Consider the following 24,731-nt stretch of genomic DNA (forward strand, 5'->3'; position numbering starts at 1 on the left):
TGTAAGATTTTACTCAGGGAATGCTTTATTACTGATAAAAATATTCACTGCAAAGGAAGAACCAAAGGAATACAAAATTTCTCCTATCTAGATTTAGGTAAGTAATCACACTAGTTAATTGAAAGTATGGTGTTTCATAATGAAACCAATTATGTAGAAAGACTGCTTGAGGTTGAACTAAGCAGCCTCCCATTAGCATACAGCACAGCCACTGTGCAACAGGACAGGAAAAGAGTATGCTGAAAAGCAAAACATTATGTTATTTATTGAATATTCATTTATTATGAATATTATTACTGTTCATTAAAGGGGGACTGTGAAAATGAAAAAAGCCAGTGCTACCCATGGCACACACAGGCCGGGTGAAAACATCCTTCTAACATACATTCAATATCCACTTACCATTTTATAAACCTTGTGCTTTAACTTGCTAACTCTCTGATAAAGCAAGAGCTTACTAGGTACTTGTTCCTTCATCTGAGTAATGCCTCTGAATCACCACATCAAAATTGGTGATGTTACTTAGATTTTGTATACCAGCACAATGAAAACCAAATGAGACATGAGGTAACCTTTTTGATCCTAAAATCAAATTAAGCACATTAATGAGCAAAATCAGATAGCTACATCTTTAAATTCACAAATTCAGCAGTTTGGTACTAAAAAATGGCCAGCAAGTGATGAAGATAATGCCATGACACATGCAGAATTAAAGAACCATTTAATAAAATTCTAATTTATACTCCATTTTATCCAGTATACAAATGTTTGTATACTGTATATTTGTTGGACAAATATTTTCTCATTTCTACTTTTACATCATTTCTACTTTTTCACCATTACAGAGGCTGCACTGCTAATTCCTGTCTTTGCAGGTATCTTAACAAAATATCCCATATCAAAAACTGTCTGCACAGAGTCCAGTCTACCAAATGCTTTATGCTTTATTCCCCTGTTAATATCAGATCAATTCCAGATGAACATATGGCACTGCTCTTTCTGAGTGAAAAGAAAATATGCATATCAAAATTCTTCTAATTAATTTTTTATGCCAAGTGAAAAGTTTTCTAATAAACCACACCTCTTAGGAACTTTGCTCTTCTATATTTTGCATTACTCATTCTTTCTATGAATTTTCTATATACTGCTAAAAGTACTTTATGTTGCCAAACCCAGTTTACTTTGTGGGGGTTTTTTGTTTGTTTGCTTGGGTTTTTTATATTTATTTTAACACTTTTGTATTTTTGACCATGGGTTTCTTCCTAATTTTTCTGAAGTTAGTTGTTACTTCTGATCCAGGTATCAGTGTTCTACCTTTCCTTAAGATCTGTTAGCTTAGTAAGGAAACATTGCTTTTCCTTACTACGTGCAACTCTAAACTTAAGATTTTCAAGCTTTCACAAAAATAGTTCTTTACAAAATCTCATCTCCATTGCACCCCTCACTGCGCAATAGCAGTGCCATTAAATGATGACACTATTTACCCCATACCCTACTTCCAGACTAAATTTCACTTCAGTTTGCAGTGCTGTTCAGATTCCCAGCAGCACGCTCTGTTTACGCTTCAGACCAAGTTTCAGTCCCCTGACAGGGTGCCAGAGAAGCCGGCTGCCAAGAGGGCACACAGCACACAGGGTGAAGCACGCTGCTCGGCCATCAGCTCCAGCACCCCGTCAGCCGTGACGACACTGCTCAGGGCCTTACTGACAACTCGGTTTGCCTGCTCTCGTGGCTACATCCACCGGGCCCCGCTGCGGAAGTCAGGCACGCCTGGGGAAACCGCTTTTTGATTTTTTGATTTTTTTTTTTTTTTTGTTTTGCTATTTTATCGTTGTTTGGGCTGCGACGAGGCCCGGGGCGGCTCCCGGCCGATAGGTGACGCTGCGGGAGGATGCCGTGGCGAGGAGTTTTGACCGCGCTGGCTGCCCGTAGCCCGGCTGGCGGGGTCTGACGTGTAGTGTCGAGGCGGCGATGGCGGCCGCCTGGGAGGAGATTCGGCGCCTGGCGGCTGATTTCCAGCGGGCGCAGTTTGCTGAGGTGGCCCACAGGTGAGCAGCGCGGCGCCGGTACCCGCTGCGGACCCCGGCGCTCGCCACCTGCAGCTAAGGATCGCCTGCCGGCGCTCCCTGCCTTCCCCGCGCCGGCGGCCTCCCTTCCCTCGCCCGCCCTCACAGCCTCCTGCCCTCACACACAGCCGGGGCCGGGAGCTCAGCCAGGCAGTCCCCAAAAGTCCCGAGGGCCCTCACAGAGTACGTGCAGGTCCACGGTATGCAATTGCTGCTAAGTTCAGGCTGGTGAACGCTGTCATGGTTCCAGTGCTTTGTTTCTTCCGTATGTGTCGAGCAGTAGAGGTTGTTGCCTACTGTTTTTATTAAAGAAAAACAAAATCATCGCAAGCAAGCAAAGCAAAATACAGAAATAGAGAAGAGTGATAGACACATTCTGTAAGCACAGCCATACAGAGACATGACGCACATAAATGAAGCCATATGGATGATCTGGGAGGTGATCAGCTGGATCCTGAATTCGGATTTTTGTCTTTAAAAATACTGACACAGAACAGTACTCCTCAATGCACTTCCTGTGTTTAGTATTTCTGAAACATCAATTTAAAGATAATTTTAGCAAGCATTTACTTAGACTTGACTGATTTTATTTCTGCTGTTGGTAGATTATCAGAGCGGAACTGTATAGAAATTGTCACTAAACTGATTGCAGAGAAGCAGTTGGAAGTAGTGCACACACTTGATGGAAAAGAATATGTCACTCCAGCACAGATTAGTAAAGAGATCCGGGATGAGCTTCATGTATGTGGTGGTAAGTGTGGCATTTGCTTTCTTCCTCTGGATTTGGAAGTTAGTTCTGAAGACTACAGAAAGACTTTGAAGGTTTTGTTCAGTAGCCCTAATCTTGCAAAAAAAAAACAAACCAACAAAACAACCCAAAAAAAAAAAAAAAAACAAACCCTTTGCTTCCTACTGCTTCATCTACATATTAATGCACCTACTACTTTTTTATTGTCACTTCGGATCTGTGTTAAACGTTTAGATAAGCATATCAAGATATGCTCATTTGTTCATTTTCACCCATGAGAAGGTAGAAGTGGTCTAAGAACCCTTTTGAAGGAAGTTTGGCACTTTAGTATGGTTGACTATCTAGCCTAGATATTTGGCCTTGACTCGGAATTTCAAAATCATTCTCTGTTCATGTCCTTGATAGTATTTTAAAATTGTCACTGACATTTTCTATTTTATGAGAATGATGAGCCATCTGCTTTGTAAGATCTCATATATGTAAGGAAGCACATAGCTTCAGATAGCTTTTTATCAAGGGTTTTAATGAGAAGACAGTGTACTGTACTTTTAGTTATGCTTAAGGGTGAATTTCATGTTATGTGTTTAGAAAATTAACTTCCTTATTATGTTTATGCAGATTAGTAGTATTTTTACAATCACCACAAATATGCCACAATATGTTAGGCCACTATATCATATCAGTATGATAGCTTGAATTGAATTTAAAGTTGCTGGGGTTTGTTAGTAGCATCATGCAAGGGTAAAAAGTTTTGGTAATCGCTGTTTTGATACTCATGGACAAGTGGTCAAATCCAGATCAGCAGCAAGGCAAAAGCTAATTGGGAGGGAGTTTAAACAGTGATTTTCACTTCTGGAGTTTCAGTATTGGATTGTCAGCAAGGCAGTAGGTAGAACAGTAGGGATATCTTGCTCTGACTGCCTGTGATTTGATAACATATAAAGCTGAAGTTGATTTAATTGGTTTACAGAAAGATAGTGAGGAAATGTTTTGTACACAATGGACTATGCTATATACTAAATCTGTTCAAACATGTTTTATATACTAAAAGTATATTTGTACTTTTTTTTTTTTGAAGGTCGAGTAAACATTGTTGACTTACAACAGGTAACTTTTTAGTAATAAAATACTGCATGCTTCTTTCTTTACTTCACCATGTATATTGTAAACGTGGAGTTCATCAGTTATATTCCAGCTAATTTTCTTTTCTAAGAGAATGAACTTTATGAAAAGCTGATAGCTCATGTCAGAGTACAGCAGATTACTTAATCTGACAATTTACTGCTTTGTAGAAAGCTCCTGTGTGCATAATGATAACCTAAGAACTCTGAAATCACCACTGAAATATACAGATTTTCTTTATGAACTCTTCCTTTGTAAACTAAGGATGGCAAACAAAGTAAATATGTTTTTAATTTAAATATAAAGCTGCAGGAGCATGCATAATTAACTTTTGCATGCCTCTTTGGATCTTCACTCTTCCTTTTTTATTCACTTGTATCCACTAATCTTTATGCTCGAGTAGTCTTCCTCTGTGACTAATTTTCCCTTCTGGCTTGAGTAAAGTCACTTGGAATCAGAAAACCGTTCTGAAATACAATTTAGTATTTTCTGTTCGTAGCTTTCTGGATTTTTTTATTGTAGAGGTTTCTTTTAACCTTGTCACAGTTGCAAAGAAAGCATTGCTGCTTTATTCCAAATCACAGCTTAACTATGTATGTATGAAATAGCAGAAAAAATAGAAGCAGTTTTCCTCAAGACATAGGAATGTGCAAATATGATATCTCAGTGTTTGAGAATTAATTTAAAGTTCTGATAAAAGGTTTCATTGGCATTTTTCTTTAGGTAATAAATGTGGACCTTCTACATATTGAAAACAGAGCTAATGACATCGTTAAATCTGAAAAAAATATTCAGCTTGTATTGGGACAGCTTATAAATGAGTGAGTACCTTCAGGAGCAATATGTATAATTCACATCCCTCTCATATTTTAGAATGCAGGCTAAAAACATTGGCCAGCCTTTGTTGCTTTTGAAGCAAACTGCATTTTTCTTGCCTGCTGCAAAGGGTGCCTGGTGATGATCAGTGCTTCTTCTGGAAATGGCAACCCAGGCCTGTCTCAGCAGAGCATTCAGTGAATCCATGGAGCAAAGGCTTTACTGAGGCCAGTATCCTGCACATAGGAGGCTTCATTTCTTACTCAGTGTCTCTGTGTACAGAAGCCATATCTCTCTTGCCTTTGCTGTTTGCCTCGGCTATTGACAAACAGTCTAATTTTTCCCACATCTTGCTTTACCTCACAAGCTGAAGATGTATGAGCAAGTTATTTCATGGCTTTCAGCACACTAACAGCCACTGAAGTAATACTCTTGTCTCTATTATTGATTGTGCTGCAGGATTTATTCTTGGCAAAGATTGTGAAGTTCCTGGCTCTCTTGATAAAAAACTATCTTGCTTATTAAAGCCCTTTTCTAAGCCTCCTTGACATATAATGTTTTCTTGTTCCTGCTAGTTGACAAATTCATACAAGCAGATAAATAGCCAATTTTAATACTAGCTACTTGGTTAGCAGGCTTAAAGAAAACCAAAACCAAACAACGACATGTTCACTGACATTGTTCTCCTTTATCAATTTAAACTAACTTTATTTTTGCAAAAATTCAGCAGAAAGAGCTATAGTCATAGAATCATAAAATGGTTTGGATTGGAAAGGACCTTAAAGATCATCTAGTTCCAACCCTGCTACCATGGGCAGGGACACCTTCCACTAGACCAGGTTGCTCAAAGCCCCATCCAAGCTGGCCTTGAACACTGCCAGGAATGGGGCAGCCACAGCTTCTCTGGCCAACCTGTTCCAGTGTATCACCACCTTCACAGTAAAGAACGTCTTCCTAATATCTAATCTAGATCTCGCCTATTTCAGTTTAAATCCATTATCCCTTGTCCTGTCTCTACATACCCTTGTAAAAAGTCTCACTCCGGGTTTCTTGTAGGCCGCCTTTAGGTAGTGGAAGGCTGCTGTAAGGTCTCCCTTCTCCAATCTTCTCTTCTCCAGTCTGAACAAGCCCACCTCTCTCAGCCTGACTCCATACTCATCATAATGTCAGGTCAATTAGTAATTCAGCATATGGCTAACAGGTTGATTTTGAAATTCACACTTAATGTGTGGGTGTTTTTTTCTTGTTTTTAAATAAGGAGTTACCTGGATCAATTAGCAGAAGAAATAAATGATAAACTACAGGAAACTGGCCAGGTGACAGTATCTGAACTCTGCAAGACATACGACCTTCCAGGAGACTTCCTGATACAGGTGATGCAAGCCACCAACCTAGCAAATGTAGAATTTGTTGTATTTACATTCTTTCATTATCTTTGCAATATTCATGGCTGTAATTATTATAAACTGTTTGTCATTCTAAGCAGAAAAGTATTAGGTACATAGAAGGTGCAGTATAACAGCCATTCGCAGAATGAGGTTGATGTTAGCCTTTTGACTACTGGGCAAAATTTCCTCAGAAGCTTTATAACTGGTAGAAACAGACCAGAATTAGTAATGTCAGGAACAGGTTAGATTAGTGTAAGATCTGAAAACTTATTTGTGTGAGATACTAAAGATATAGGATATTTCATCAGTCTCATTAGTTACCCAGGAAGCAGAAATACAATGGTAGAGACCTTTCAGTTTATTCAGAAAACATTCAGAGTAGAAACAAAAAACTCTTCTTTTGTTATCAACTATTGTAGTGTTTCAGAGGATTAGGGAGAATTCTCTTACCATTATTGACTTTCAGTTAAGGTTAGATTTTGATTGGAAGATATTTTTTTCAAAGGGTAATCCTGTGGCACATGTTAGGTGAACAGTCATATTATGCACTGCAGACAACCTTGTTGACTCTCAGTTTGTGAGCAGATTTCTTCTAATACTTGTTGTACGATCAGCTTCTACAAAAACATTTCTAACACACAAAATTACATGTGTTCTGTTTGTTTCCTGAGCAGTATTTCCTGGGTTCAGTTCAATTCCAACGATGCACATTTATAAACTGTTTCTACCTGTTTTCTTTTGTGTTTATTGTTGCTGATTTTTATCTTGTCTGTTTGAAAAAAATTGTACTGTGCATTTCCAAACTATTTTTACTTCTTTTGAAAAGTTTTCTTTCATTATTAGATACTCACATATCTAATAGAAGAGGGCATTGTTAGGAAAGCTGAATTCCCTTAAGTTTGAAGTGTGGGCCATAATGGCATCATTTTATAAGTAGTAAATACATACAGATTCTCAACATACCTAAGTAGTAATTTAAACTTGCAGTCCTCATTTCTGAATGTTTTGTCTGTCTTAGCAAAGCTAATTTGCTGTTCCGCTAATGCAGGGATTTTTTTATTAATTTTTGTTTAATATCATTAATATACAGTTTTAGCAGTTAACCCAGCTTCTATTTACAGGCATTATCCAGGCGTTTGGGTAGAATTATTCGTGGACAGCTAGACCAGGAAAACCATCAGGTGATTTTTACAGAAGCCTTTGTGTCACGGCATCGAGCACGCATTCGTGGTCTCTTCACTGCAATTACTCGGTAAATGGAACACATGCAGCCACATATCAAAATATTTTCAACATAGGTCTTTATGGACAAAATTCTCTTGTGAGTGAAAAAGAAAAGAAAATAAAGACCTATGTATTGATTTCTTTAAGTGTAGTTCAGTTCCTGGGGTGAAATATTTACTTATAGTAGACTCACTTTCTTGAAATGGGGACCTCCTTTTGAAAGGAGAGCAAGGGAGGCATAACAGTATGCAGTATACAAGAAGTTGTTTGGCTGAAGAAAATGTTAATCAGTAGTTCTCCCATTTGTTTGGAGAGTATCTATCCTCATTGTCATTCTACCACTCCCTAGTCAATTACATATTGATGTCTGCCCACTATGCGCGATTCTAGATATTTTTTTGTAATTAAGTCAATAACCTTCTGGGTCAATTTGCTTGAAGGAAAAAACTTGGAACAGCAAAAGTTTCCTTACAGTAATTATTGTAGTTTTGTTATAAGATACAGCTTCATAGTAGTTTAAAATTAAAATGTTTTAGGTAATGTTAAAACATCAACGTAGCACCCTGGGGCTAAGATACTTTGTAGTTTTGTCCGTCTGGAGTAATCTCTCATTTCTAGTTTCTCTACATCAGTTTCAGGTCACTGGCTTATATTGGTTTGTTTGTCTTTTTTCCAAGGCCTACACCTGTAAATAACTTGATCACTCGGTATGGATTTCAAGAACATTTACTTTACTGTGAGTTTCATTTGGATTGGGTTGGTTTGTTTTGTTGTTTTTTTTAGTTAATTAATAGATTCTTCATTACTAGAAGTATGCTTTCAAATAAGCATTTTAGTATATACCTTTAATTCTGGAAGAAAGAGCAGTATGTTTCTCTTTAGTGTAAAAAGTGTTAAATCTTTTCTGCTATCCATAACTGAAGAGATGTTCTCTGTATCTAAAGCAATGAAAGCATTGATGAAATGCCTCTGGGGCAGGATGATGCAAGAAGTACAGTACTCATTTTGTCATCTGTTTTGTTATTTGCCCTTAGCTACTGGCAGTTCTGTCTGTGAAGCACACAAAAGGGAACAGATTTTATGTAGCCAAATAACATTAACTGCTCTGGATTCTATGTATTGACTTTTCTCTGTGATATCAGAGGCAGAGCTTTTGTTGTCCTCTTAGTTAAATGTGTTTATATGCTGAGAGGTAAAGCATATCCTTAAACTGTTTGCTTTTATTTCTTGCAGTTTCTTTTTTAAATAGAAATGCAAAAAATAAAATAGATTTCCTACCCTACTACTGAATTTTTTAGGCAGTACTTCATTGTTTCTTACTTCTAATGTTGCAGCTTTTCTTTCACTATCCCCTCCCATCTGACCAAAATGCTGCTTCAAGCATCATTAGTCTTGTATTCTGGCTGACTAAGTGCTACTGGTCTTTAGAATCCCTTAATAGTTTTCTGTCTCTTCTCATGAAAGTTACTATTTCTCTTTTGTTTGGTTGGTTGCCTTCTGGGCATTGCACGCTGTAGCTGCACTATAATACCTTTCTGCTTACCTTCTTGTTCTTTGCAACAAGCTTGTTCATTGAAAATGAAAATCTTAGCATTTAAAGAAGGTTATATAAACACTCTACTTTCACATAATCTATTTAAGGTTTCCTCTCTTTTTTTTGGAACATGCCATCCAGCTAATCATAGATTTAAAGAAAAATCTGTTAAACTGTATTATAATACTGTTGCAGCACCCGATAAATTCCAGTAAGTGTTTACAGTCTTTTTCAAACAGTTCCTGCAAGTACATGGTCATGTTCTGCTCATGTACAGTGTTAATGTGGATAGAAGTTCTAGTGTTTTCTCATCACTAGTAGTCATCACTGTGGCTAAGTCTGTTTCTTGTATCTTTTTCATGGGTGTTGGTGTGGATTTTTTTTTTTTTAATGAGTTTGTTCATCTTTTTCTTTAGTTTTTCTTGCTGTGTTTCACTTGTTCTGCAAGTTTCAAAGAGCTTTTTACGTTTTACTCACTGCCAGAGGGCATTTGATTTTATTCTGTCTATTTGCTGAGATACCATTTCAATTTCACAAGTGCTGGAAATTTGAAAAAATACCTTTTAATGATATCACTTATATTTTTGTTATAACTTAACTATTAGTAAGTACAAACATCTAATTTTATTTTAAAAATCTGTCCTATAAGCTCCATTTTATACAAGGCAACTGAATCATGGCAGAACGTGATTTCTGACTCTTGTTTTAGGTGATGTAAGGCTGTATCTTGTTTAAATCAGTTTCTCTTTCTTCTACATTTTCTCAGTGTAAGTAATGTTCAGCTGAGTTAGAGGCAGTTGTGTTCAACAGCTGCTCCTCTAGCTTGTAGAGACTTACTTACACCATGGTCATATCTGCCCAAAGGAAAAAAAGTCATGATTTAATGTGCGGTATTTCTTCTGGAACCAGGTTTTCGAGTAAATTTTCCTGTGTAGGTGAACTAAACCTTCATGTGCTGTACTAAGCATATTGTGATGTTTACTCATCTCATGAATAAGAAGCCAAACAGTATGATACTATTTAATGTTCTGTCCAACGTAAAGTCTGTCTTTCAGTGAAATAGAAACCATTCCAAACTGGGGATAAAAAAGCCATCTAGCGAATCTCTGGAAACCAGCAGAGTTTGGCAGTTGATTTCACTGATTTATTTTTTTTTTTCCCATTGTGTCTAGTGATGTATGAGAAGGCACAGGCAGAACATAACAAGGCAAATCAGATATTCCTGTGCACCTTTAATGCACCAAAAATACCTTATTTAACATTGAGAATGGCTTAGTACTTTGGTACGACTAGTTGCCAGTATGTTCTTCAACAGTATTTGTGCATTATTAGGAGGTTATTATTGGGAACAGTGTGAACATTGTAAACCATAAAGATGGTCACCAGTAGGAGGTGCTCACATTCATGCAGTTTAGATAGCAATCTTTCATGTCATTTTAGTGTGTTTGGATCTCTTTTTCTGTCTTGGTTAACGTGCAAGCAGTGAATTTGAAGATAACATAATTGCTAAAATGCTTATACATTATATATATATAAAAAGATACTTTTATGACTACATTTTCTAAAGTAAAAGCTCAAACTGTACAGTTACATGTTCAATAAGAACTGTTTTGATTCTGCCACTGAGGTTCACTCTTTTGAAACATTATATGCTTTCCAGAGCTTTTATCAGAACACTTGCATAATGTTAAAAATAGTTCATAGACCCAAGAAATGTTTTACTAAAACAAGCACAAACAACTAATGGGGTGGGGGACAACAAAGATTAAACCAAACAGGGAAAGTAATTGCTATGTTTTGTTTAGTGGAGATATCAAAGTGGAAAATGCCACTTCTTTTATTTTCTCTGTTGTAGCTGTGCTAGAAGAACTTGTTAACACTGGTCGACTAAAAGGCACTGTGGTTGGTGGGAGACAGGATAAAGCTGTATTTATTCCGGACATTTATGCCAGAACGCAGAGCAACTGGGTGGATTCTTTTTTCAAGCAGAATGGTTACTTAGGTAATTAATCTATATTCCCATAGATAAAATGTCTTTCTAAAACTAATTTACATAATTGGTATTACCCTAATATAGCCAGTGTTTAGAGTGAAGCCTCACAAGAATAAGTGGAAATCAATACAGTAGTTGATACTCCTTTGTTAAAAGACTGTCTTGCTTATAATAATGTGTGTTACTTTATCGCAAAGAACCAGTTTTCAACAGAGAGAACCATCCTGCTAAACAGTAACTTTATTTCTCAAAACCAGAGTTACAAATGCTACTTTTACTACTGTTCTGAAAGCATTTCTTAGAGTACTCTCTGTAGACTTTTCAGGTGATCGTGTTTGACCCACATGGTTGGAGTTTCAGTCCAGGCGTCTAGATTACAACCAAACTTGGGCTAATAGTCCAGACAGCCAAGCATGCAGTGCACAGGAAGAACCTGTGCAAAATAAGATTTGTAGAACTGGACTGGGTGGCACTAGTTTCCGATTTGAATCCAAACAAATCAATCTAACTTAAAGATGAGTGATGCTGGACGATGGTGTTTTAATACAGGAGCTATGGGAAAATATGGACCTTAATAAACAAAGAATGTATCCTTATGGTCCCAAAGGGCCAGTTCCTAAAAACAGTTAGTCTTGCGGTTTGAAAAGCTTCATCATAATTTACTGTAGTAGTGTTAAGTGTTTCTGTAATACTGCTTGACTGATAGAGTATCTGTAAAGTCTTTGAATGTTTTCAGAATGTCTAAGTATAAACTGCTAAGCAGTTGAAACACTTTGCTTGTGAGGCATTGCACAATTCCATGAGCATATTGGGGTAACTTTTGAAAACAAAACATTTTGTCATTGTATATATTATGAATATTGTTCATGTTATATTGGAATACTTAGGAAAGATACAATTGCAAAGTTAAAGATATAGGAATCTGAAAAAAAAAATAACCCACAAAAAAAACAAAACTCCAAACCATTTTTTTTGTTCCAAAACTCAGCCCAAACTCATGTCCATTATTTTATCTTCATATTTCTCTTAACTGTGTTGTAGTGCAGCTTGTATGAACTAAGTTTTAGGTCAGCATCTGCTTGTGACTGCATTTACTTGTATACAAACTAAACGAAATTCTTCATTTCCTGCTTTCAAAAAAAATTACCACAGAAGTTCCTGTGGTAAACATCTAACTGTTTTATAGAATTTGATGCGTTGCACAGACTTGGCATCCCTGACCCAGCAGGCTATATTAAAAAAAGGTACAAGTCTACACAGCTCTTATTTCTGAGAGCAGCTTGTGTTGGTCAAGAAATCGTGGATCAAGTTGAAGCCTCTGTAGAGGAAGCCATCAGCTCTGGGAACTGGATAGATGTAGCAGTAAGCAATCCTTTCAGTTGTTGTTGTATTTATTTGTTTTGTTTTACTTTTGTGTTCAAATATATTTATACTACACATATATAATGAAAAATTTCATGTTGTCAAAGAAGGATATTCAGGTCAAGTGAAATAACAAGTAAAAAAGGCATTATTTGCCTTTGATCTGAACAAAGCCAATGGAAGGACATAGCAGTATTCAGTTGATAGAAACCTAGGACTAACTTTCATTTCAAAATTAGTGCTAGTGTATTCTGCTAGAGAGCAGTATATTTCGGGGCGGGGGTTGGAAAAAAGTTTAAACCAGATTTCTGTGTCAGTTTCATAAGCAGAGGGATATTAGCCATTTTGTCTTGGCTAAATCCTAATTCTAGGCCATAACAGCACTATTTTGTCACTTGTAAGGAAGCCTGATGTTGTTTTGTTTGGTGTTACTCTGTCTGTTGGCGTGCATTTTGAAGAAGCTGCTGTGTGTTTGCACAGAGCAATGTTGATTTCTGGTGTTTTAAGATTTAAAATAGTGTTTCCTCTTAAATTGCTAGTTTAATTTTAAAAGTGCAGTATAAATAGTTAATAGATGTCAAATGTCCGTGGATCCTGTTTATCCACACACAAGTATGTCCATTCTAGAACAGGTCATTGTATGTAAATTATTTTTATTTTCTTCACCATAGACTCTTCTGCCCAGCTCATTGTCAGTAGAAGATGCTGGGATTTTGCTTCAGCAAGTGGTGAGGTCTTTAAACAAAAGTTCTTCCGGTTTAATCTTCAATGACACTATTGTGGTCAGTGAGAAATTTGTGAGCAGCTGTGCTGATCTGTTCTCTGCTACAATGCAACAGAAAGCTGAAAAGGTAGGGTTTTATCTGGTCAAGATGCAATCAATATACGTTGAGTGTTGGACTGTAGTTTATATGACTCTGGTGTTACCGTCTCTGTGCATCTCATCTGAAATAAAGTTTGAGAAGAAGAGCAAAAATGATGAAAAAGTTTGTATGTGCAATCAGTGTAATTTAATATATGTTCAGTTGCACTCAAAGAACACTGTTCCACTGACAGTATGATCAGATGCTGAATTTTGAGGAGAAGAATAAATATCTCTTCATGTATTGCACTTGGAATACATGGTGTTAGCTTAGTATACTGAAAACATGGCCAAAAGGGTTAAATGTTTCTGCATGTATCTTTTGTTGCTGTATCGTTTTGCTGTTAAGTGCATGTTCTTCATTTTAGGAAATTAAAAATAACCCTGTTAATTTAATCACTGAAGAGGATTTAAAACAGGCTTCTGGTTTAGAGAGCTCATATGCTAATAAAAAAGACAAAAAGGATGAAAGAAGAAAGAAGGCAACAGGTAAAGCATCAATATTTACCTTAAGCAAAAAAGGTTTGTTTAGTCTTGGAAATATTCAAATATAAAGTTACGGTATTTTGTAGTCCAGTAGTTCCTTCCAGTCTGTTGCTGAACATATTTTAAGAAATAATCCAACCACTTTTTATCATTATTCTGTAGATGTATCTGAGCTATGTCCATGAGAACTAATTTCAGGTTTAAAAGTATCATAAAGGTAACTCATATCTTGAGTTAGTCCAACACAAGTCCTTAGAAGCAAGGAATCCATGTTCATTTGTTAGTGCATATGGTATGACCACGTAAGATTGAATTGTGCATTGCGGAGTGACCAGCCCGGTAGCTCAGGGACCTCTGTACCATTTTTGATTACACAGTATAGATACACTCTGAGCTCTTCTTCTCTAGGACCCATGAAAATGAAACTATTTCTTAATAGTCTTGAGAAATAAATTCCAAAATAACTCTGTATAACTAGGGAAATCAGGTTTGGGGGCAGGAGGGTATTTCCTTTTCTTAAATGATACCACTGTTACAAAATGTATTTACTTGAAATCTTGGACCATATATTTAAATGGAAAAGAACTACTTTTTCAAGACTTATTAGAACCACTTACTCTGGAACTGAAATTTCTTTTAAGCCAAAAAAGAGGGGAACAAGCTGTGGAAAGGGAAACAAATAGAACTACTTACCTTGTGGAAAAGGACTGTATTGCAAATTGAGATCCAGTCTGCAGTGTGAATACATGGATTACAGGACATACGAACTAAATAGTTTGATATGTTTGTCAGAACTGTAATATCTCATTGCATTATAGTCATCTAGGAATAATTGAAAAAGAATTAGTGTTCTAGTTAATTGAATGCATGTTTTCAAGAATATTTTGGATAAATGCTTACTACGTAGGATTTTTTCTCTGCAGGTTAACAAGGTTACATTATCTGGATATTTTTCAGTAGCTCAGTTATTCAGCATCACTGAATAAAAATGCTAAATGCCTACTAAGATGCTATTTTCAGCCAACAGAAAATCTGCCATTACATTCTGGAAAGTGGTATCTCATCTGTTTTCAGCTGGAAAAAGATATTGTGCCTTTTAAAAATAAAATATATAGGTACATTCAGTATGATTAGTACTTGTGTTTGTTGATGATATTAGCTTAAATAAAGCTGTGACTCAGTTGCTCTTTTTTCTCAAGACTGAATCTTACAGTCCTAAGATTCTGGGATATGGATTGCAGGTTATGTTTAGAATCAGGTTGTAGGGTTTTAATTTAGCGTTAACAAGTAATGCAGGTAAATTACTTTAAATTGTAAACTTTTTAAGTGCTGCAACTTTGCTATGTACTAAGCAAATAATTCTCCACCAGAGGGCAGTGGATGCGTGAGAGGAGGAGGAGGTGGTAATGCTAGAGAGATCAAGATTAAGAAAACCAAGAAGAAAGGAAGAAAAGATGCTGACAGTGATGAAGAGTCGCAAGCAACTAACACAGGTTTGTCTTTTTATTTTGGGCACTGTCTATTCATACTCACATGTTTTTAGCACTAGATTTTTCACACCTCTTGTTTTCCCCACTGTCAGGTAAAATGCCAAAGAACATGAGAATACTTTTAGTTAGAATTGTATCAATGGATATGATATTGCTGTTTAAATGAAATAGACATACCATATTCACTGAGAAGTATAACTTGGTCTTAAAAAAAAAAAATTAAAGGAAATGAGAGGCTTTTTTATTGTTTAATTTTATGTGGGAAATGCCTTAGACTTCAGGATTAATATTATACTCGGTTCCTTAATACCTGCTGAATAGTGTACAATAAATGGAGATGTTCACATTCATTTCCAAGGCTTAAATTAACAAATCAAAATGGGGAATTAGTACTTAGATGTTTTTTTCTCATAGGGATAAACTGTACAGTCAAAATAAAGGTTTAATATTTTAAATAGGGTTTGACTTGTTTAACTGGGACATCTACATCAGAGTAAGTTACCTTTATATCTGTTGGCTTTGTAATGGAGAAAGGTAGGTACATTGAAGGTCTAGTCTGTCTAGCTCATCTTAGGTGTATATTACAGGACAAAATTAAATTGCTCCCTATTGAGGGAGTCTGCCTTTACTGTTAGGAGGAGCATGGATAGCATCCTCGGAATTAAACACCTACATTGTTAGGCTTTTAGGAAACTCGTTGCAAGTGGCACAGTCGTAATTATGTGTTACTTCTTTTATTCAATAGAGATGCAGAAGTGTCCACTTCCATTTTATATATAGTTTCGACACTTTCATTACTGACTGAAATACTTTAAACATATTTGAAGTTGTAAAGCACAGCATCTTAATTTTTTATGATACTACTCTCAGATTACTGGAATTCTCATATAAATGAAGTTATTTTTCAAGGCTGCCCAGTCACTGATCATACAAAATTAAGTTTTAAATCACCTTTTTCGTGTGTTTTACAGTTGTTGATGCTTGTATTGCTGTATTTTAGTAAGTAGCTTGAGCCAAAAACCCAAGAAAAATTCAGGTGTATATAAATAAGACCCTTACACAACCTGATTTAAGCTCCCTTACCATCAGTTTGTATAGCCTTGTATGCTGTTTATTGCTAATGTGGCACTACTAGGAGCATAATTGATTTCCATTCATTCAGTTTCCTTATGTGCAGGATAAGCCCATTACATGCTGCATCTGCATCATAGAATGCCTGTCCTTTTCTGGTTCCTTGTCATCATCCTGATCTCATTCTTATGTATGAAACAATTCTGCAGCATGCACATAAACTTTGTATTTTGTCCATAACCAAAATACAGAGGCACTAATTCATATGTGTTAACAAGCAGCATGTAAGTTGATTTTATTACTAGAACTTCTTGTCTAGTTTAATACTTTTGCTTTATCATGTCTCAAATTTTATACTGTAATGTTAACCTTAGGATACCCTCTGTTACATGATTGTGTACCTTACTAAGTGGACTCAAAACAACCTTATGAAATCTTTCAAATTGGAACACTCTATTCAGCTTTGGCGTTTTAAAAAACTACTTGGTCTTGGTGACATCATAGTTTCTAAATTAGTGGATGGGCCAGGCAGTTTGAAATGTGACTACAATTACTACTTGTCTATTACAGAAAATAACTTCTAAGCAGTTAAGAGAGATATTTTGTCAGTTTTTCGTGTGTAAGATTTAACTGTCATGTGTATTCATCTTCTGTGGAGACATTTCAATGCATTATGCCACAGAGGAAATGCAACAAAACTAAGTATAATGTTTTCTCAATGAATGTTGCTCATGACCGCTACAGGTAGGAATAAGCAGCCGGAGTTCCCTTTCATGTCAGCAGATGAAATTCAGGATGTTTTAAAGACCCACATACAGGATTGTCCTGAAGAACTTATTGCAGAACTTGCTGAACATCTAATAAGGTAATTTCAGTAATTCAACTGGAGTCGGAAACTTTGCGGTTCTCTTCAGATTAATCTTCTCTTCAGTCTGTTTTCTTGCTCAGAAAAAATGTTTTGCTGATGGAAGCAGAGCATGTCACAGCTCCCTGTGGCACGTGTCACGGCAGTAGGTGGTTCTGTTACCCATATTGGGGTTCCACCAGTGCCATCTTCTGTATGATGGCACAGCCTTTGGTCTGTATTCACCTTTCTCGTCTTTTGTAGCTCTGCTGGTACCTGATGAACTGCGTAATAAGCTAGGTCAGCAAACTGATCTAAGCAAAGATTAATATCTTGTTTTAAAAGATCTCCACAGAATAGAAAGTGTGTGAATATGTGTGGTAAGGGCAAAAAAGGACATTAGTGTACAGTGGTAACTGCATTTTTAGAAGGGCCTGTGCTATTTTAATGCAGCTTAAAAGTCTTCCCCTCTTATAGCTATCATTGATCTGAAATTTGTCCTCAGACCCCTGAAAGAGTTTTTTAATAGCACTGCATCTGGAAGTATTTTCTATCTTTCATCTTGTTTGCATTTCGGGGTTGTTATGAGTTAAAACTTTGGCAAGCATGTACGTACTGCGCATACTGTAACCATTAGTACTTCTGCACTTACAACGGTACATTTTAACTTCCTAGTGCTTATTTTCTGATTTCCATTATTTGCTTTTTTGTTAAGCTCACCATTCTGTGAGCATGCTCCATTCACTTACTGTGCAATGAGATAGCTGTCTCTATTGCTGATATATTTGGAAAGACCTACAGTTTTACACTTTGCTTAATGTTCACTTTTTCTCCTCTCTTCTTCCCTGTTCTAAGACCTTTAACAAAAACTTACCAGGAAGTTGTGCGTTCTGTTTTTACATCTTCAACATCAACTTCTGGAGCCAGCAGAAGACAGACTATGAAGGAATTGCAGGAGGAGTTCTCAAACTTGTACAACAACATTAGGTTATTCGAAAAGGGAGCAAAGCATTTCACAGGTGCAGTACATACATACATTAAAAACTGAATATGCTCTTCAAGGGTGTTGAATTTATTCTAGAATCTATGTTCAAGGTCAAAGAAGAGCAACCACTTAAAAAAGGAAAAACTTAGAGATGTGTTTCCTCTGCCTAACACTGACCTTATGCTGGAGTGCAAAATGAATAAGCTTCCTTCATTCTGTCGCCTGTGCCACTAATGAAAAATCCGAGTGTTTCTAAGAAGCCCCTGTTAAAAACTCTTTTAGGGTTGATACTGAAAGCAGCTGCTCCTTGAGGGCAGCTTTTCAAAAAGGTGTAGATTCATATTACAGTGGGATACTTTGTAAGGTGTCTTCTTTAGCTATATTTTCTGACAGAAAAGTAGCATTAGGAAAATATTGTAGACATTTCCAAGATTCTCTGCTCTATTCAGCTTTCATGTAGAACTTTCCCTGTGGAAAACTTACAACAAAAGGAAACACTAATAAAAAACCCTGATATTCCTGTATTTAGAAATAAATGGAATTATTTCTCGTTAGTATCTGTTCTTGTACATGTGTCCAGTAGCGTCTTTTTTCTAAAAACTGTTTCAGTGCTATAGTCATATGCCTGCTCTTCTGTTCAACTGCTTGTCCTGTAGAGTTTTCCTTTTTCACTTGTTGATGAATAGCAGTGATTGTTCATTAGGGCTTCAGGAGGATTGTACAAGGACTACTTTACTGCTTCTACAAATACACCTTTTGAAATAGTACCAACACATTAAAATACTCTTAAAGACCTGAAAGCTCACATTTTTCACTGAGGAATGTTCAATAAGCAATTACAAATGAGGCATGTTAGCTTCATGTATCCAGATAACTTTCTCATACTACTCATACTTTATAAGACTCCGTGTTTTAGGATGTGCTATGCTAACTCTCATAAGAATCACGTAAGTTAACTTTGAATCTCTTACTTCTTTTGACAGATGAGACTCAGACTAACCTTGCCAAACATCTGTTGAAGACAGTGTGTGCAGATATTACAAATCTTATTTTCAACTTCCTAGCATCTGATTCAATGATGACAACAGAAAATTACTCTGCAATCACAAGTGAGGTACACAGATAGTGGTTCCTTTTTAACAGTCTCAAGTAGATCAGTAATGTTTATTTAATATTTTATTATCTCATGTAAATGCAGCTGACGTGATAATTAATAGTACAGATTATTTTAATTCTTGTCTCATACAGGTCCGAACAAAGATTTTAGGTAAATTGCCAGAAGACACCAAGGGCACTTTAACTAAACTGCATACTTCTCTGAATGGCAAGGTAAAGTGATCCAGAATCTGAGTTCAGATTTTCTGCTGATACAGTGCTAATAAACAGCTAACATAGAGCATGTAGTACATAACTGCTGCTGCTGTGAAGGAAGAAGTCAAAATAGTCTTTCAAATTTTTGTAAGTCAGTGAGAGTAAGTATATTTTCATACCTGTGAATTCTTAGATTTGAAAGGTTATTCTTATATTTACATCATCACCTAGCTCTTCGCTTCCAGGTGAAATCCAGTGTATCTCTTAAGCGCAGGTGAGAAAAGTAAAAGCTGAGAGAGAATGTGTAGTTCAAAGTGTTTGATGTTTCTTGTTGTTTGTTCCTGAAGATCATGATTGTTGTCCCATGTATTTCATAATTAGTAAAACCCTGAATATTTAGGAAAAAAATAAAATTAGCACTGGAAGTCTAAAGCAGAGTAATTTATTATTTTATGGAAAAGCCCAGACTGATGTTTCTTAAAAAAAAACATATCTGTAAATAATTGTAGAACATATTTTCCTTTTTTAATTACATTGTTAAGATTAGTGGATTATAACTTGGTTTAGTATTTAAGTATACAAACTATTGGAAAAGGAATAGCGTTAATTTCTACTAAATACTTTTTACTTTCTATTTTATTTCATAGCATATTCCAGATATATTCACAGTCGTCTGTGTGATTGTGAACAGTAGTTAACTTTTTTATAATTTGCTAACACAGTTTAAATATTTACCTCATTTTTTAATAGAATGTAGAAGATTTTCTTTCATGCCTTGATTCTGCAGTGGATATTTGTGGTATTATGGTGAAAAAAGGAGACAAAAAGAAAGAAAGGTACCTTAATTTTATTTGTTCTATGCACAGTCTAAAATGTAGCTGTATTGCTGGACAAATGTTAGGTGGTTACTGTGCTAGCAGTCACACAGAATGTGTAAGAGGCAGTCTTTCTTTTCATACTGTTTAACTGAAAAATGCAAAGTCAAGCAGTCCTAATTCCATGGGAGAAGGAGGTGAGGAGAGTTCATATTTAGCTAATTTACTTGACTTGCTACAACATAATTTATAAATTCCCTAGGGAGCTTTCAAAATTTGAGCTACACCAGTGCTAGTTTGTTGTTTGGGGTTTCTTTTAATTGTGTAATTTTACATAGAACTGGTCAGAAGAGAAAATTAAAATTAACTGAAGTTAGATGTTTTAGAGTATATTATCAACTGCTGTAGGACAGAAATATTTTTATATAATGTATTCCTGTTCCTCAGGCAAGTCCTGTTTCAGCATAGACAAGCTCTGATTGAGCAGCTTAAAGTCACAGAAGATCCAGCTCTTGTTCTGCACCTGACATCAGTACTGTTATTTCAATTTTCAACCCACTGTATGCTTCATGCACCAGGAAGATCAGTACCACAGATCATTAATTTCCTAAGTGGCAAGATCCCAGAGGTATTCCTTTCTAGTTTCTTAAGGGGGTAGTACCTTGTTTCTATGACAGAACATTGAAGTTGTGCCTTGTACTGTTTCTGCTGCATAAGACTGGCATCTTTGTGTTTCATGTCTAATCATTATTTTATTTGCAGAATATGCAATTTTGCTAGTCCGGATTGTATTTCAAACCTATCATTTCAAGGATCTGTCTTCAAGATTTTTCATTAAAACTAAGAATCAACCTGTTACAAGTACTGCAGCTTTTGCCTTTAACCATAGAGACACCTGTCTACTGGAGGATATTATAGTTTCTTGCAACTGAAAATTCTTACACTCTGTCTCCTTCCAGCTAGAGCATGGTTGCTTTTTAGACTTCTCTAGTTCAGTTTTATAGAAAGATATACCACTTCAAAAGTAAAGATATTGAAATTCTGTATTCCAGATTGCCCAAACTGATGGTGTTTACTAACTGCACTGCTTCGCTGCTTTAGTATTTAATTGTCCTGTTCTCACAGCGTTGATGCACTTCAATTTTTTTGCCCCTTTGAATGTCTCTCAGAATTTAGGTTGCAAAATAACTTGATGGAAATATATTTATGTATGTATTTACCCTCTTCAGACAAGAAGAGGAGAATGTTTTTCAAAAAAAATTACTTTCAATTAAAGCTCGGGGTACCTTCTCAGTAACATTGACATTCCTTTGGTTTATTCTCTCTTTTCCCTTTAGGATCAGCATTCCCTGTTAGTAAAATACCAAGGGCTAGTAGTGAAACAGTTGATCAGCCAGACTAAGAAAACTGAACATGGAGACGGTGACACAACAGATAACCTGGAAGAGGAAGAAGCAGATGCCATTCGAAAAGAGCTCCAGGAAATCACTACATCTATCAAAGACCTTGTTCTCAGACCTAGGAAATCTTCTGTAACAGAGGAATAAAATTACTATTTGGTGCATCCAAATCCATAATTCAGTCAGATTTTTTTTTTCTTATCCTGAAGGAAAGGATAGCAGAAAATGCTTGGCAAACTTTAAAATTTAGCTTCTAACAATGGCAAATTACAGCAGGGTGATGATGGTAAATTAAGTATAATTATGTACTACTACAGTGTGCATGTAGCACATGTAACACAGTGTAGTACAGCTGTGTGCATTGTTCATTCAGCAGACTTCTTGAATTCATCGTCCAGTTCGCATAGCAGTTAGAAGTATTGTATTCTGTCAGCTCCTTGAGAAAACTTGCGGTATTGTTTATGCTGAGTTTCATTGAAAGATTTCAGTTTATGATCTTTCTACATAAGCTTTATACCAAAATACTGGCTAAAGTGTTTCCCTTGAGTTTTTTGCCAGCCTTGTTTTCGAATGTGCGGTGCTTTTTGTCTTCAGGATGGTGGTAAAATGTGTAAAATAGAGTTCTGCCACTTAATTACACAATTCTTGTATGTCAAATATTCTGCTAACTTACTTTTAAGAAAAGGTGATTTTCAAACAGGAGAGATTGTAGTTGCATTACTTCAGTAATGCCCATTGATTTCATATCTGTAATTTCAGGGGTTTACATAAAGTCAAGTTTGAGTAGTAAGACAGAAAGAGTTCTTTTCACTAAAAATGTCATTCGCACATCCTTGCCAAAATTCTCTGATGCTGAAAGAAAGCAAATTCTGTGCAAGCCCTACTCTGTTCAAATACTTGTTTTCCAACAGTTCATGTATTCTATAAGCTAAATCATAAATACATCAGAACCTGAAATTTGCAATAAATGGAAGTTGAAGAGGCCAAGTATGGAAGCTCAGTAACTGATAAAACAAGGTTAAGATAATTTTGGTAAGGTAAAAAAAATTGAATCTTATATATATATAAAAGGCAGTAACATTTATCAGTGTTCACAGCAGTGCTGATCTTCCACCAGATGTAAGGCAAAACAGTTTGCCAGTTGTAATGCAGAAGTAAAGGTAGTTGGTTTTCTTCCTTGGCTGGAGGCTTTCATAGCTGACAGTAGAAGACAATTAAAAGTAAGAGCTGAAAAATATTCTGGCTGTTTAACTTTGTTTAAGAAATAAAGTTTCCATAGGGGGAATAGGTTCAATTTCTTGTTATTTACCTAAAATAATTACTAAGTTCCTATATTGAATGTAAAGAATTTTATATGACACTGAGCTATTTTGTAAATAATATACCACATGACATTCTATATACAAATATGAAAGTATTTTAATAACATTAAATGATTAAGTATTTGAAATGCATTCTGTTGATTTAATCAATAGTTGATCATCTTGAAACTTGGATCTTTCAAAGAGCAATGAGCAAATGAGCCATTTGATTTAACATGCCATTCTAAGCATCCCTGTATTTTGTTCAATACTGGTTTATGCTGCAATAATAATGGACATTTTATAAAATTTAGTACATCATGTGTTAGACTTTTTGTATTGTAGCTAGTGTTAAAAGGATGATAAATATTTTAAGTGGATACATGGGAAGCACTAAAATTCAGAGATATCTTCTCGCTACTAACAGAATTCAAGGAGACATAGGTTGGAAAACCTTTGCAGATACTTTTGTTGCCTTTTAGCTGTGGAAAATCAGTCTTCAGTTTATGATACAGAAGTATTTTGAAAGAGAAAGAAAAGGAATATTCTCAATTTCCTGAATATTTTGCTAATTCATGGGGTTCTTCCTCTGCCTGGGAGGAATTTTCTTAGAAATCAGGTGTTCAGTTCACAAAACAAAACTGCCCTTTGACGGCACTACAAAGTATGCAGATTAACACACTTACTTTGATTTCAAGTATTTGGTCTCAGACTCTCATGCTCTTCACCTATGGTATTTAAACACCACCTTTGTATTTTTATAGACTCAAAAAGCTGATGTGTATATATGCATGTATGTAATATATACACAACTATTTATAAACATTGATCTAGCTTCATTTGGTGCTGCTCTCAGCAAATTGGAATGAGTGCATTAGCCATAGGTAGAATAATATCTCTCTCACCAATGGCCTTTCCTTGCCCTTAAGTAGCAAAATGTGACTTTCATAGCTGGTCATTTGGTTATTTGCAGGTCTGCTGGAAATAAACTCTTGCTCTGTTAGGACCTGCAGCCTTCTTTCCAGTTCTCTTGTTTCACAGCTTCTTAAAAAAACAAGAAATTGGCAGAAGTTTCTAATTAATAGCACTGGGGTTTGTTGTCCACATGAATCCATCCTACAGCTTGGTCAGATAAAACTACAGTATTCCTGTTCTCTGTGTAGGCTCATGAGTATCTACTTATGGAGTGGTTGCTCCCTGAATTCTTTTTTCCAATGAGTAACAGTTACATTTTTGTTAGGCTGAGAAAACACAAATCTCTACAAAACTGGATTTGGGTGGTGGTTTTAACTGGAAGTTTGGTACTCTTGCAGAAGACGCAAGAGTGACTATACAGGGTCAGATTGAAGGTCTGTGTGGCCCAGTATTGTGTCTTCAGCAGGAGCCAAAAGTGGATGCCTAGGGAGGAATATGAGAAGAAGGCATGTAGTGATTTTCCCTTGAGTGCTTTTTAAGCCTCCAAATACGTGCTACTTAAACTTCTTTAGCGATGATTGTATTTTAAACATAGAAAACGGTAATTATCTGAAGCTTTTGGATAAACAGGATACTGAGAGCAGAATTCCTTTCTCTGCTAGCCCAAATAACAGAACATATTCAGTAAATGCCAAAGATGTTTTCTCAGGAAAACAACAAGTTATTTATTTTCTTGGGAATTGTTAAGGAATGACTTTTAAGCTGAATTGGGAAGAGCATCTTGAGTAGTTTAAAGAGAACCACCATTTGGTTGATGGATTTCCCAAATCCTCAATATGAAGAAGTTAGGCCAAGACATATTGTGTCTGGTGAGGACAGATGAAATAAGCTTCTTTTTATTTCAGGAAGAGATGTGAGAGCTGTAGGAGGCATCACGTAACTGATACTCTGAAGAAGCAGCAGAATTTTTGTTGACCTCTGCAGTTGTACTCAATTTG

General features: G+C 36.1%; 1 protein-coding gene across 1 annotated transcript; it reads left to right on the forward strand.

Moving 5' to 3' along the window:
* Nucleotides 1-1,895: 1,895 nt before the first annotated feature.
* On the forward strand, nucleotides 1,896-22,971 carry UFL1 (UFM1 specific ligase 1). Its single transcript, XM_061369837.1, has 19 exons — nucleotides 1,896-2,048; nucleotides 2,672-2,817; nucleotides 3,893-3,921; nucleotides 4,660-4,757; nucleotides 6,011-6,125; nucleotides 7,262-7,392; nucleotides 8,042-8,100; nucleotides 10,754-10,900; nucleotides 12,078-12,253; nucleotides 12,925-13,104; nucleotides 13,484-13,604; nucleotides 14,972-15,094; nucleotides 16,907-17,027; nucleotides 17,862-18,025; nucleotides 18,975-19,105; nucleotides 19,240-19,320; nucleotides 20,053-20,138; nucleotides 20,565-20,745; nucleotides 21,455-22,971. The coding sequence occupies exons 1-19, from the start codon at nucleotides 1,972-1,974 to the stop codon at nucleotides 21,662-21,664; spliced, it is 2,376 nt and encodes a 791-aa protein (XP_061225821.1). The 5' UTR covers nucleotides 1,896-1,971; the 3' UTR covers nucleotides 21,665-22,971.
* Nucleotides 22,972-24,731: the final 1,760 nt, after the last annotated feature.

This window comes from Neopsephotus bourkii, unplaced genomic scaffold (genome assembly GCF_033783945.1).
Source record: "Neopsephotus bourkii isolate Nb327-2 ecotype Australia unplaced genomic scaffold, CSIRO-AGI_Nbou_v1 NB_1511, whole genome shotgun sequence".
NCBI lineage: Eukaryota > Metazoa > Chordata > Aves > Psittaciformes > Psittacidae > Neopsephotus > Neopsephotus bourkii.

What these genes read in the sequence shown, in the direction of transcription:
- UFL1 (XM_061369837.1), top strand. Translation starts at nt 1,972, where the DNA reads ATGGCGGCCGCCTGGGAGGAGATTCGGCGCCTGGCGGCTGATTTCCAG. An exon ending in ACATTGTTGACTTACAACAG is followed by an intron (nt 3,922 to 4,659) that starts GTAACTTTTTAG and finishes ATTTTTCTTTAG; the next exon opens with GTAATAAATGTGGACCTTCT. An exon ending in CAAGCAGAATGGTTACTTAG is followed by an intron (nt 10,901 to 12,077) that starts GTAATTAATCTA and finishes ACTGTTTTATAG; the next exon opens with AATTTGATGCGTTGCACAGA.